This window comes from Clupea harengus, chromosome 8 (genome assembly GCF_900700415.2).
Source record: "Clupea harengus chromosome 8, Ch_v2.0.2, whole genome shotgun sequence".
In the NCBI taxonomy this organism is placed as follows: domain Eukaryota; kingdom Metazoa; phylum Chordata; class Actinopteri; order Clupeiformes; family Clupeidae; genus Clupea; species Clupea harengus.
This window is the reverse complement of record NC_045159.1, coordinates 29,305,457-29,320,109: the sequence shown is the minus strand read 5'-3', so window position 1 is coordinate 29,320,109 and position 14,653 is coordinate 29,305,457. Positions and strand designations below refer to the sequence as shown.

At 46.6% G+C, this 14,653-nt stretch overlaps 1 protein-coding gene across 2 annotated transcripts in view; it reads left to right on the top strand.

Annotated features, from left to right (window-relative positions):
* The window catches only part of cblb (Cbl proto-oncogene B, E3 ubiquitin protein ligase), a 69,319-nt gene that overhangs the window by 32,485 nt on the left and 22,181 nt on the right, over positions 1-14,653 (top strand). For both annotated transcript variants that reach the window (XM_031572651.2, XM_031572650.2), the window contains exons 4-6: positions 925-1,071; positions 9,277-9,433; positions 10,839-10,960. In XM_031572651.2, coding sequence (XP_031428511.1) covers positions 925-1,071; positions 9,277-9,433; positions 10,839-10,960 — 426 coding nt within the window. The remainder of the gene's footprint in view (positions 1-924; positions 1,072-9,276; positions 9,434-10,838; positions 10,961-14,653) is intronic.

Here is a 14,653-nt window from a genome sequence, read left to right as displayed (position 1 = left end):
GTCCTGCCTGCTTGCCCATGTTCCCTAGCGGCTCATTGTGAAGTTCTCCTCCCAAGGTTCCACTGCTCTTTTGTCCCCCAGCAGCCTGTGGTGGAAAACACGTGTGTGTAGCATTCCGAAAGTCCCGTTTGCATTCTTAAACTCCCATTTGTTGGATTTCATCCGTTTTTAGCATCGTGTGTTTCTCTGTGTGTGTGTGTGTGTGTGTGTGTGTGTGTGTGTGTGTGTGTGTGTGTGTGTGTGTGTGTGTGTGTGTGTGTGTGTGTGTTATTGTACAGCAGATGCTCAGAGACAGTGCCATTTATTATCAAACCCCGGTCGTACTGTGAAGAATATTGTTATTTCACAGTCCCCTCCAGAATGTGATCATCAGATTGCAAGCATAATCTACAGGCTGTTTTAATGGGAGTAAAGGGGACCATATGATCTTCCCCAAATGCTCAAGGACACAGAACTCATATCTGAGCTGAATGAACTTTTCCTTCTCAATATGAGTATCAGTTGGTGTATTTGATGAATGAGTCTGTGTGTCTGTGTGAGTGTGTGTCTGTGTGTCTGTGTCTGTGTGAGTGTGTGTCTGTGTGTCTGTGTGTCTGTGTGTCTGTGGGGGTGCTGCTGCTTGTGTCCACTGAATACCAAGTGGCCATGTACTGTAGTTGTATTGTTAATAAAGATAGCAGGTTTGGGTCAGTGTAGTGACCTTGCCTCTCTCTCTCTCTCTCACTCTCACTCTCACTCTCACTCTCTCTCTCTCTCTCTCTCTCTCTCTCTCTCTCTCTTTCTCTCTCTCACTCTCTCTCACTCTCTCTCACTCTCTCTCTCTCTCTCTCTCTCTCTCTCTCTCTCTCTCTCTCTCTCTCTCTCTCTCTCTCTCTCTCTCTTTCTCACTCTCACTCTTACCCTCTCACTGTCTCTCTTTTACAGGAGAAATCTCACTAAACTGTCCCTGATCTTCAGCCACATGTTAGCTGAGATTAAGGCCATCTTCCCCGGCGGCCACTTCCAAGGGGACAACTTCCGCATCACCAAGCAAGACGCCGCAGAATTCTGGAGGAAGTTTTTTGGAGAGAAGTAAGTCTCAAATCTTCATTGATCCATTTTTTTTTTCTGGTTGTTGTTCACACAAACACATTTTCAAAATCTGAGTATGTTTGTCATTTTTTTTTTGAAATATCTAGGTTATGGAACATGCAGCCTAGTTGTTAGTTCTTTGAGCTCTCTAAGAAAAACTGCACTGAATCAGTTGTTCCGTTTGCGTTGTGGTCTCGTTATGCTCCGTACCTTTGTGTAGTCAGAGGCAGTAGGCTTCTTTCAGTCGCGGCTGAGTCAGTCAGGCATGGCCGCAGAGTCGTGTTTGAGAAGAGTAAAGGTTATCTGGCTGCTTTGCATACAGCTGTCCAGTTTAGTGTGCTGTGATGAGCTCCTGCTAAGCGTGGGGGGGGGGGGGGGTGGTGTTGTTTGCCATGCATGTGAGGCGTGGATAAGGTAAGCCAAGGCCCTTACTGCTGCAGGCTGTGTGATTAGTGTTCTGCTGCTAAAGGCCTGCATCAGGCTGCTCACACCGTCTGTGTGCTTCTGGTTGTTCTTCCTCTTCCCCTCCCCTCTCCTCCCCTCCCCTCTCCTCTCCTCTCCTCTCCTCCCCTCTCCTCCCCTCTCTTCTCCTCTCCTCTCCTCCCCTCTCCTCCCCTCTCTTCCCCTCTCCTCTCCTCTCCTCAACGTGCAGACTGGTCTCAACATGTCTGCTACTCGGTCTCTCTGTTCAGTTGTCCCCAGGCCCCTAGTCTACCCCTCTCTCACACCTCCAACCAACCACACGCACAAAGAATGCATGAAGCACTGTTTTCCATGGATGGGATTTGGTAATAATGAAGGGTTTGCCTATGTGAGTGCTGGAGTAAAAAACTCTACCCGAGGGCTCTGACTTCTTCAAAACAGACTTTACCCCCCGACAGTAAAACAGCCACCTTCCAGTCACCGACACTTTGAATGCAATGCAAAACAGGGTCCCTTCTCTCCGAGCTAGCTTTGGTTCCATTTGAAGAAGGAGCAGTTTGATGAGCAGCGCTGGGCACTGCTGTACGTTCGACTGTGTCGTTCACACACACACACACACACACACACACACACACACACACACACACAAGCAGACGTTTAAAGACGTTTAAAGTGAGTTGTGATGAGGTGGAGGTGCTGGAGGGGCGCCTGGGAAACAGGACAGCCCCCGATAGACAGGCTTTCTGAGGGGGAGCAGAGGACACAGAGCAGAGCAGAGCAGAGCGCCAGGCTCTCCTGCGGAGATCTGGTTACAGCAGTGATATGTTATAGATTAGAATGAAGAAAGGCCCGCTTCCCGCTTCCTGCAGAGAGGAAGTGTTTGTCATTGATACCCTGGATGGAGAGCAGCTTCTCCCTTTGACTTCAGAAAGCTGAAGCTCAGGCCCCAGGGATGTCCTCTAGACACGGACACGGCACAGACACGGCACAGGCACGGCACAGGCACGGCACAGGCACGGCACAGACACGGCACAGACACAGGCACAGGCACGGCACAGGCACGGCACAGGCACGGGCACGGCACAGGCACGGCACAGGCACGGCACAGGCACGGCACAGGCGCAGACGCGCAGACACACTGCTCCGTGCACGCAAAGCCACTGTGTGACATGATGACCTCATGAGGTGATAGGTTGTAAACAGGTCACCTGTCTTCCCATGTGTAAGCCCAAGGAGTCCGGGGCTGGATTCAGGTACTTTTTGTGGTTCTGACATATGCTGTGATATTTTTGAAAAAGGAAGCAACTTCAAGCAGTGGTTCCACATTAGTTTGAATTCTGTTTTTAGGTATAATGATATGTACATAGTATGTATGTTTGTATTTTCCATATCTACTACCATCTGGCATCTACCTCAAAATGGCATGGCATGCATTCAAATGTTGTTTTGTTTACAGAGTTTTGTTTACAGTGGACTTTCTCCCATGTGGTGTATCTCCCCCCTTAAAGCCACAGGTCATGACCAAGTCTTCAGCATGTGGATAGAACAACTAATGAAGGGTTGGGTGTTAAGGCTATCCTACTGGTGCTGTGACTGCGAGATGTAAATACCTGAAGATTTCACTTGTTTTAGATACTTTTCAAACATGAATTGTATTTGCCGGTGTAGTAATCAGAAGGAAAAGCCTTTAAGGTTTATGGCAACACTATTATTGTGTTGGTGTGATGAACGGGTGTGAAGATTGGATTGGAGATTTGAGATTATCGGCTTTGGCGACAATGCCACAGACTTCAGGGGATTAAAGGAGACGGTTAGGTAGCATCAGAGTAGTGAGCTATTCTTTGAGGAGAGATGGCTCACAATTGCATTGGCAGCTATATAGATTTGAGTTTGTTCTCATGAGTGTCATTTAAGGACTGATGAACTTTGGTGAGATTTAGAAAAGAATGCGTCAATATGGGAGTTTGACACTGAGAAAAAAGACATCTGTAAAAAAACATCTGTTCAATTTAGTCCAATTTTGCACTGTGCTTGGAGAGAACAAAATCTCCTGATCTGCTTCAGTGCCTGGACCTCACTGTCCCTACTGTTCCTACTGGTACATTAGAGCAGGTATTAGAGTGTGTGTGTGAGTGTGCTGTGTGGTGTGTGTGTGTGTGTGTGTGAGTGTGAGTGTGCTGAGTGTGAGTGTGCTGTGTGCATGTCTGTAGATTGGTGAGTGTGTGTGTGCGTGTGAGTGTGTGTGTTTACATGTGCACATTTGTGTCTTGTTCTTACTGCTATTTAGACTTCAAACACAGTGCTGTTTCCATGGCCATATGATTTGTCAATCAGGCCTACCAAGCCCTGAAGCATGAAAAAAAGAAATATAAATAGTTTGCCTCTCTTACTGCAGTGAGGGGGACTTGTTAAATAAAAGATTAAGATGTTCTTTGTTCTCAAAATTATTACAGAACATTCAGTGGGGTCACAATTTTTTACTAAGTTTAAAAAAAAAGCTACTGGCTCAGAAGAGAATTTGCTCAGTTAAATTGGTTAGTCTCTCGACACGCAGTTCTATTTAAAAAGAAACCGCTCATTGAAATGCTGCTCGTGAACTTCAGCCAATGTAAGTGCCGTCTCCAACGGCAACACCGACGGCTACTAGCTGAGATGTCAGATTTCTTCTTCCTCCTCCTACTTAAAGAGAGAAGGAGTCTTGTTCCATAGCAGAATACTATAGTCAGGCTCATTGGTTCCGAATGGTATAGCTGTATCTTGTCACAGAGAGAATAAAGGGTTGATAGAGCCCTCTGAAAATACAATTTTACGCATTTGCCATGTCCAATGCTCCCCTATATGTGTGTGTTCTCTCCACTGCAGCCTGAGTAGTACATTATGTAGTACATCTGTGTGTGAGTGGTTGTGTGTGGCTGTGGCTCTGTGTCTGTGTCTGTGTGTGTGTGTGTGTTTGTGTTTGTGTGTGGCTGAAACCTTTCTCATTTTGCCTGGGGACAACAGAGACGTGGTTAGAAACAGGCCTGTAACGCAACGAGCAGCATTTAAAGAGGAAGTGGAAAGATCAGGACTGTTTGTGCTTGCATACATGTGTGTGTGTGTGTGCTTATGCTAATGCGTGTCCTTTGACCAGGCCTGTAGCTCCTTGGCCTTGAGCCACGGGCCCACTCCACTAAAGGCTGGGGGTTCCTGCTGTTGTGTGTTGAGTCACTCTCTCAGACACACACACACACACACACACACACACACAAACTTCAAATCACACACACAACACACAGTAGGCTACTCTCTAAGACACACACAACACACACTCACTCACACACACACACTCTTCATATCACACACTCACAACACACAGTAGGCTACTCTCTAAAACACACACAACACACACTCACTCACACACACACACTCTTCATATCACACACTCACAACACACAGTAGGCTACTCTCTCACACACACTCTTCATATCACACAGACAACACATGTTAGGCTATTCTTACACACACACACACACACACAGACACACACACACACACACACACTCTTCAGTCCTGTGACAGCTCTGAACCCGAGCTCACACACACTCGACACGCTCTCTTCCTCCTCGTCTCTCTCTGAGTGTGTGTGTGTGTGTGTGTGTGTGTGTGTGTGTGTGTGTGTGTGTGAGTAAGGGGGTGAGTGAGTGAGTGTGTGAGTGTGTGAGTGAGTGAGTGAGTGAGTGAGTGTGTGAGTGAGTGAGTGAGTGTGTGAGTGAGTGAGTGAGTGAGTGAGTGTGTGAGTGAGTGGGTGGGTGGGTGGGTGAGTGAGTGAGTGAGTGAGTGAGTGAGTGAGTGAGTGAGGGGGTGAGTGAGGGGGTGAGTGAGGGGGTGAGTGAGGGGGTGAGTGAGGGGGTGAGTGAGGGGGTGAGTGAGTGAGTGAGTGAGTGAGGGGGTGAGTGAGGGGGTGAGTGAGTGAGTGAGTGAGGGGGTGAGTGAGGGGGTGAGTGAGGGGGTGAGTGAGGGGGTGAGGGGGTGAGTGAGTGAGTGAGTGAGTGAGTGAGTGAGTGAGTGAGTGAGTGAGTGAGTGTGTGTGTGTGTGTGTGAGTGAGGGGGTGAGTGAGTGAGTGAGTGAGTGAGGGGGTGAGTGTGTGAGTGAGTGAGTGAGTGAGGGGGTGAGTGAGGGGGTGAGTGAGTGAGTGAGTGAGGGGGTGAGTGAGTGAGTGAGTGAGTGAGTGTGTGAGTGAGTGTGTGAGTGAGTGAGTGAGTGTGTGAGTGAGTGAGTGAGGGGGTGAGTGAGGGGGTGAGTGAGTGAGTGAGTGAGGGGGTGAGTGAGTGAGTGAGTGTGTGAGTGAGTGAGTGAGTGTGAGTGAGTGAGTGAGGGGGTGAGTGAGTGAGTGAGTGAGTGAGTGAGTGAGTGAGTGAGTGAGTGAGTGAGTGAGTGAGTGAGGCCGCCACCTGAGGCTGAGGGGACTACTTCCTGGTGTGTTGTAATTGGCTGTGACAGGAGGCTCCTGGTGTGTTGTAATTGGCTGTGACAGGAGGCCCCTGTAGGCTGTCTGGTTGTGGATGGGGCGAGAGACTCTCTCTCTCTGCCCATTAAGCAGTCCTCCGCTCATTAAGGCCTTCGATATGTTAGTCAGCGTAATGAAATCTCAGCTCCTCTTCTTCTCTTCCCCTGCTTCTTGTCTCCATACCTCATCAGAGACCCACACCCACAACCATTCTTCATCTGCACTCATTGGTGCACAGCCTTAGGAATGATAGTGTTACAGTTGACTTTTCAGTCTATGTTGTACAGCCTTAGGAATGATAGTATCACCGTTGACTTTTCAGGACATTTTCCATGAACGTTGGGTGAGTTGTAAATTGAAAGTGCTGTGTCAGGTGTAGTGGGTGGTCCCAGATATATGAACCATTACATATGCACTAACAGAAATAATACAAAACTCAGCGGTGTTAATGGTCTTGTTTTTTTTGTCGTTGTTGTTGTTTAATATTTCAAATTCAGTGTAAACATTAATGTGTTAATATTGACAGCTCTAGACATTGTTTTTTTCATCATTAGATAATTTTGTGTGTTCACATAAATGAAAGTGTTGCTTTCCACTGTGAGCTATTGATAGAGTAATGTGAGTATTGTAGAGGTGCCTTGGAGTTGTGCTACGATTCACATCATAAATCCATCCTTCACAACTTCAGACACTTTTCATCCACTACCATCATACACTTTAAAACGGCATTCTGCGTTAGATCAAAAGAAAACAAACAGATACATTGAGAAGAAACGGACTCTTCTTTACTCACTTACATTTGAACTCAGCTCACAACTTTTGATCATAAAATGTGAGATTGCAATAACTGTCATCAACTGTCATTAACATATGGCTCTTGCTCCAGGGTTTGTTAGGGTGGATGACTTTTGGAATGGCCTGAAAGAGGAGTGCTTACGGGTAGAGGTGCTTAAGGAAATGAATGTGAAGGAACGTTGATTCAGCACGGAGAGGAGAGGAGAGGAGAGGGTCACCTCGAGCACCACACTGTGTCATTTGCTGCCATAATGAAATGCATGTGTTGGACAGGCAAACTACGGCAGATGATTGGTGCAGCTCTCAGGCCTGTGCTTAAACCTTTTAATGGGTGTTAATCATACGGTAAAGACTGAGATTGGAGCGTTAATGGAATGGGTGCTTAATTTCACACCAGAGGAGAATAAACTAAGAATTGTTTATTTATTTACATTTTTTTTTTTTTAAATGCACCATAAAGCAGGATATTTTATTCATTTTAGAGTTCTTGCCAGCACTACCTGATACACTGTGCAACATCTCTCTTCTTTTTCCATTTCATTTTCCCCAAGCATCTACTAATTTTTGATTATCAGTTCCAAAAGTAATATACTAGAAGACTTATATACTACATATACCAACCAGAAATCTACTGCTGCTATCATTTCAGTGGTAGTAGTCCTATGATTTACTGCTACCGCTGCTTTATCCCTCACCACTTCTACGATTCTAACAGCTGCCAGCTAGGTGTCATCAGGTGCTACATGTTCTCTCTTCCCTGTGCAAGGGAGATAATCTGTGATTAGTGAGATTAAAACCAAATGTTTTGTCCAGTGGGCCATGATGTCAGTGCACACAGCCTCCTGATCCGATTCCATTGGGGGCGGCAGTGGTACAGGAGGTAAAGAAGTCGTTTAGTAATCAGAAGGTTGCTAGTTCGATTCCCTGTCAAAAGCGTCCTTGAGCAAGACACTGAACCCCTAATTGCTCCTGATGTGCAGTGTGCCATCAGTGTAAATGTAAAATGTGTATACATTGTAAGTCGTACATATGTAAGTGGCTTTGGATAAAAGCGTCTGCTAAATGACTAAATGTAAATGGCAGACATTGGGCTGCTGGCTGTGCTCAGCTGGGGCAGAACCAGATGACACACTGATCATTTAGGGCCCAAGAAGATCAGAAGATCTGTTCATTCAGTGTGGACCCCCTCTGGAACCCTGAAACACCTCCACACTCTGCTTTTCACTCAGAAGCCAGGATTTGTTCATTTCTGTCAAGGTTTCACACCACGCTCCAAGCGTTTTTTTTTTTTCTTCACAGTTTTGATTTGTCTGTTTTTGCTGGCAGGTTTTTGAAGGTCAGTGTTGGTGTCGTTTTTCCATCTGCTAAGACATTCGTATAGTTCACCATGTGGGTGTAACCTTCTTTGAGTCAGGATAACGTCATATCCTCCATTTTGTGATGCCTCAGCTCACAACCAGGCAGTCAAGTGTTTCCTATAAATGTATCATACTGTCATGAAGCTTCCCCATGAGAACAAGATTCAGGGAGTCTGTTCAGTTGTCTGAATTCCATTCAATTCGAACTAATCACAGTATGCAGGCAAACTTTCTTGTCCCCAGGAAATCCATGTATGGGTTGCAGATATCATTTCAAAGAAAACAGAAAATGTGTTTTTTTTTCTGTGGTATTTTGTCTCAGTGGTTCAAGTTAAGTTTTTGTGAAAGAATGGTTAAAGTTCTGCTTTAACGTTCAGCTTTCAGTGACAATTTCCCAAACTCATGAAAGAAGAGTCCTGGTCAGCAGATGGTCGCCATTTACCTCCACAGCAAACACAACAGAAAGAGAACATTCTAGTTACGTAGATGACGTATGGACAGAAACATTAGCTATATACAATTTAAGAGCCTTTTAGATAATAAGGATGTGCCTCAATGCTGTTGTTTTAAATGATTCTCTGATTTAATTTTTTTACTTTATGTTATTTTTTTTATTTTATTTTTTATATTCTTAATTTCTGAGTTGTTTAATGTGTTTTTTTTATTTATTTTGTCTGTTTTGTTTTGTTATGGTTTGTTTATTTATTGTTCTTCTGTACTATGTAGCCTCAATCAGGGCATTGCTGCAAAAGAGCCCTGTGCTCAGTCAATTCTCCCTGAATAAACAATGATGAATGAATGAATGAATGAATATCTGCCCGTCTATAGACAGCCTTCACCAGTGATCTGGTACTAGTGGGCATGTGTGTGTGTTATAAAGGACACATTTCAGGTTGCGGTCTCATATTGTCTGGTACATTTGTTAACCCCTACAGCACAAATTAACTATTGCAAAATCTTGGTCTGTTGAATACACTCTGTATAACTGTAATAATGTAAACAACGGCTAGTTTAAGTCCCAGAAACTTGTATTGTCATGCTTTGTGTCTTTCTTGGTCATTCTGGTCATTCCCCTAACAACCATCAGCACGTGTTGTGTTGTGTTGTTGTGTCTTATTCAGTCATTTTCACCTGTCTTTCAGGACTATTGTGCCATGGAAAGTATTTCGACAGTGCCTTCATGAAGTACATCCAATCAGCTCGGGACTAGAAGCCATGGCCTTGAAATCCACCATCGACCTGACTTGCAACGACTACATCTCTGTCTTTGAGTTTGACATCTTCACCAGGCTCTTTCAGGTAGAGTGAAGCTTACTAACCAATGAGCTTCAGCTGTATGTACTGTATGTTCTCTTGTTTGTGTGATTTCCATCAAACCCTATCCACGCACGCACACGACTACAGACAGCAGGGTCCTGAAATGTCAGAGACAAGCGATCAGTCATTAGCAGAATAAAACTAAAACTGAAACTGGGGAGTACCTTGTTTCCTTCCAGTGTGGGTGGCTGGTGTGTCATCTACAGAGGTCCCTACTCCGTGAACAACAACTGGAGCTCTGATAAACACAACGAAGTCTGTATGTGTGTCACACAGCACAGCCCTGCCATCACACAGCTTCAAAGCCCGCCGTGGCAGTCATTTCCTCACCACGCTCTGGGGGTAGTGTGGTTAAGTCACCATGCATGCACCAAGCACTGCTCCTCTCCTCTCCTCTCCAGCCCACGGTCCACCATCGTTGCTATGGAATTAGTGAAGAGGTGGGATGGGGGCTGTGGCTCCAGGCATGGAACTGGTTCTCACACGATGCTTCTCAGGAACTAAAGCTGCTCTTTACAAACCCTACCACAGTCACCACCCCACCCTCTCTCTCTCTCTCTCTCTCTCTCACTCACTCATTGGTCCATGGGTGCTAAGAAGTGCTTCTTCTAAAGAAGCAGGATGAATCACGTGCTGTAGGCATTCCCCCTGGGAGCTCCACATGAAACATGGGCTCGTGAGCAGACACGCCTCAGACATCCCTTCACGTCCGCTGAAGACAGATGTGCTCCTCCACGTCATGCAGTGTGTTCCCTGCGTGACAGAGGAGCTGATGGCCGGAGCACCGCTGCGAGTGCTGTTGCCTCTGTAGTAGAGCCACTGGGGCTGCCAGATCTGTGGCCTCAGCTCACTCAGGAGAGAGGATCAAGATACGTGCAGCTTCCGGTGGACAAGAATAGAAACTGAAATTCAAGATCTTTGTCTGCGACACACGCTCACTATCGTACCGCCGTATGTCAGAAAGTGCCTTTAAGGTTTGTGTGAGTAGATACAAACCTTACACCCAGGATGCTGCGCTCTTCTAGTGAGCGTCGTTTGGCACTGCCGTCTGTGCAAGTACGGCAGTCCAGACTATTCTCATTTGTAGTTCCACGTTGGTGGAATGAACTACCCAGCACTACCAGAGCAGGGGCGTCCCTCTCTACCTTTAAGAAGCTTTTGAAGACCCAACTCTTCAGAGAGCACTTCCCGTCCTAACTGGCACTTCGACTTATATTTCTTATGTAAAGTAGTATTTATTTATTGTTACACCAGGTTCTATTGCTCGTAGCTTGAATATTCTCTCCCTTGTACGTCGCTTTGGACAAAAGCGTCTGCTAAATGTAAATGTAGATAGTTCAGTAATCTAGAAAGTCAGTCATTTTAAAAAGAATGTCTTGTCTTCCAGCCGTGGGCCTCTATCCTGAGGAACTGGAACTTCCTGGCTGTTACTCACCCAGGCTACATGGCTTTCCTGACCTATGACGAAGTCAAGGCCCGCCTGCAGAAGTACATCAACAAACCTGGCAGGTACGTGGTCTTGCTAGCCGTAAGGGGGTGTTGTGTGTGTGTGTGTGTGGGCGTGCGCTCCAGGGCCTGGTGTGTGTTTAATAAGGGCTAGATAAGAGATGTGCCATCTGCTGTCTCTCGCTGTGGCAGCTTGACACCTGGAGCCTCGTCTGGCACACTGCTGCCGCTGCCTCTGCCCTGCGTGGGTGGAGCTGATGAGCCGGCTAATTAGAGGAAGGTCAGAGGTGTGCAGGCTGCTATCCTGGAATGGGGGTGGGAGTGGGTGGGTGGGTTGGGACGGGGGGGGGGGGCGCATGGGGTGAAACAGAGGCACTTCCTGAGGCTGCATTGTCTGTCTGCACAGCACACACCACACACACACACACACACACACACACACACACACACAGCACACACCACACACCACACAGGGGTTAACCTTGCAGGCAGACTGAGGGAATCCATTCAGCTTCTCAAGTTGGTGACACTCACACGAGACCTACTGAACACTCTCAGAGAGAGAGAGAGAGAGAGAGAGAGAGAGAGAGAGAGAGAGAGAGAGAGAGAGAGAGAGAGAGCTGCTGTTACAGTGGGATGCACTTTAGTGTTGTGTAATAGTGCTGGGGAGTTGGAGGGCAATAAAAGAGTTCACTGGAATTGGGAAAAATGTTCTCCTTGTCTGATGGTAGCAGCAGGAGCTGATATTTCTCCGAAAGGATATGTCTCCAGGCTTTTTGCTCTTGAAACAGTAATTAGCTTTGCTCGGCATCAGAAGGCAATGTGACTATACCAAACCAAAGGAAAACAGAAGGACAGTGGGTGGTCAGCCTAGATCCGCATCTGAATCATGGCATGCAAATACCAACCTCCTGAACCGGGGGGGAAGGCAGCTGTTAGACGGCTCGGGGGTGGGGTGGGGTGGGGTGGGGTGGGGTGGGGTGGAGCACAGCACGCCTGTCTGTCTGCCTATGGCTTCTACACACATGTACACAAGCACTCCGCAAAACACCTTGATCTATGTCGCTGTCTGCTGTCTCCCTGTTTGTGTCTCGGCCTCTCTTAGAATCACTAGGGTCTTTCTCTTTATTGTTCTCTCCTGTCTCTCTCTCTCTCACTCACCCATTCATTCATTGTCTCACACACATGTCTGTCTCTCTCTCTCTCACTCACCCATTCATTCATTGTCTCACACACATGTCTGTCTCTCTCTCTCTCTCTCACCCAGTCATTCATTGTCTCACACACATGTCTGTCTCTCTCTCACTCACCCATTCATTCATTGTCTCACACACATGTCTCTCTCTCTCTCTCTCTCTCTCTCTCACCCATTCATTCATTGTCTCACACACATGTCTGTTTACTGTTAGAACACTTGGAGCGTCAGAAGTGCTAGTCAGGATAGTTCTGTTCCAGTAATGATGTGGAGCGTCAGAAGTGCTAGTCAGGATAGTTCTGTTCCAGTAATGATGTGGAGCGTCAGAAGTGCTAGTCAGGATAGTTCTGTTCCAGTAATGATGTGGAGCGTCAGAAGTGCTAGTCAGGATAGTTCTGTTCCAGTAATGATGTGGAGCGTCAGAAGTGCTAGTCAGGATAGTTCTGTTCCAGTAATGATGTGGAGCGTCAGAAGTGCTAGTCAGGATAGTTCTGTTCCAGTAATGATGTGGAGCGTCAGAAGTGCTAGTCAGGATAGTTCTGTTCCAGTAATGATGTGGAGCGTCAGAAGTGCTAGTCAGGATAGTTCTGTTCCAGTAATGATGCTCTGGAGTCGTCACGTACAGTGTGCATGTGGTTTCAGTGTCCGCTCCCTCTCCCTCTCTCTCTCTCTCTCTCTCTCTCTCTCTCTCTCTCCCTCTCTCCCTCTCTCTCTCTCTCTCTCTCGTCTCCCCCAGGAGTCAGCAGCACCCTGTAGGGTGTACCCGTGTGCTCTGCTCTGCTCTGCTCCGCTCCGCTTATTAGCGCTCGCTCGCTCGCTATCACAAGCATCTCCACCGCAGAGGGGAAGCAAGCTTTCTTCTCAGCCCAAGCTGCGCCATCGAGTGGAAATATAATGAGTTGTGGCAATTTTTAATTACACTGAGACAGCGTTAGCCGAGCCACTGACAGCCAGCTTCTCCTTGACAATCAGTCTCATATCCCGAGAGACTGCTGTTTGCTTCTCCAACAGCCAGAAGAATAGCAGAGCCCCAAAATAAACACATCGTAGATTAAGATGAAAGCCTTCGCTAGAGCGGTGCTGGAATGATGTAATGGTCAACTTGGCATCTATGAACAGCTTCATGCTGTCATTTTTGTAGTTTTGTAGGTGCGGTTGTGTTGCATATTTAAAATCGCAATGACTGAATTACTCTCCCTCTGATGAAAGTGGAATAGAACACAATTAAGCACATTTGTTTCTCATTAAAACGTTATAGAGATTTATTATTCGGATGTGGAAAGAAAAACATTTTTGTTTCTAATATTTGGAACCACAGCTGCGTTCAGAGAAGAGGAAGAATATGCAAATGCTGAGTGGTGTGTTTTTATGTCTAGTGTGAACATTCAGACCATGACAGGAAGTGAGCTTTTTTCTGATGTGCTGCGCTGACTCCCCGCTAGCTCACTGCATAGAGGTGCTGCTGGAAGTGAGAAGGCAAGGAGGACATTCAAAGCAGAGGTGATAGAGATTTGGCAAGAAACGCACGCGCAAACGTTCACAGCTCTTAGAGAAGCTATACCCTACGAGAGGCAGGCACAGTGGGCGTCTTGTGTGCATTTAATCACATTTAACACAGACGCCCCATTCACTAGCTGCAGTAAAAATAGCACTCATATAATAAAGTAATCCCAGTGACAATCCCTGACTGGCAGGCCACAGGCTCTTCCCAACGCTGCCAGTTTTGGTGGCAACAGAAGTGTAGTGTGTCCTGCCTGACCCTGAGTCCTACCAACAGTAGCACACAGCTATATTTATTTGCTATGGGATATAATAACCACATTAGACTCGCTGGGACTTTCTCTTCCTTGTTTGTTTTGTCAGATTGTAATCACACTCTGGTTTTTTCCTTTTTGTATTTAGTCACACAGATGACTCAGGAGCTTGGAGCTTGATCTAACATGCCTGATTTCTTAAACAACTGTATTTGCATTTTTTTTGTGCCTTAGCAAATGGTGTTTCTTTTCTCTTAGTGCGTTGGCAATAACATGCCGTGCGGTGCCGTGCGTTAGAGCCGTTTGACCTGTTGCACACACACACACGCACTCTCTGTTCCCTTCTCCACACTGCCACATTGTGCCACCTGCTGTTTTCTTCAGGCTAGCGGCCCACACACAGGGGCTCATGGCGTCCTGCTAGAAAGTGCTCACAAACAAACAACAAACAACAAACAAGGCTGACTGCAGTCAGTTTTTTTTATTGCACGAACAACTCACAGCAACACACACGTGTTATATATATATATGGAGGCGACCAGGACACACTACACACACACACTCACTGCTCATGGCGTCCTGCTAGATAGTGCTCTGAAACTGCTTCACTGAGAGCTAAGGGTCTGTATTGTAGAGTGTATAAGTGCGGGGAGAATGGGTGTCTGTCTCTCACAGGCTTTCTGAGCTGTACCCGAGTGCCTTCGGTGTCTGAAGGTGCACTTTCCTAAGAGCCCCTGTGCTTCCTTTGGTCTGGGTGGGATGGTGTTCGACAAAAAAAAAAAAAAAAAAACTCGGAATGTTAAGGTT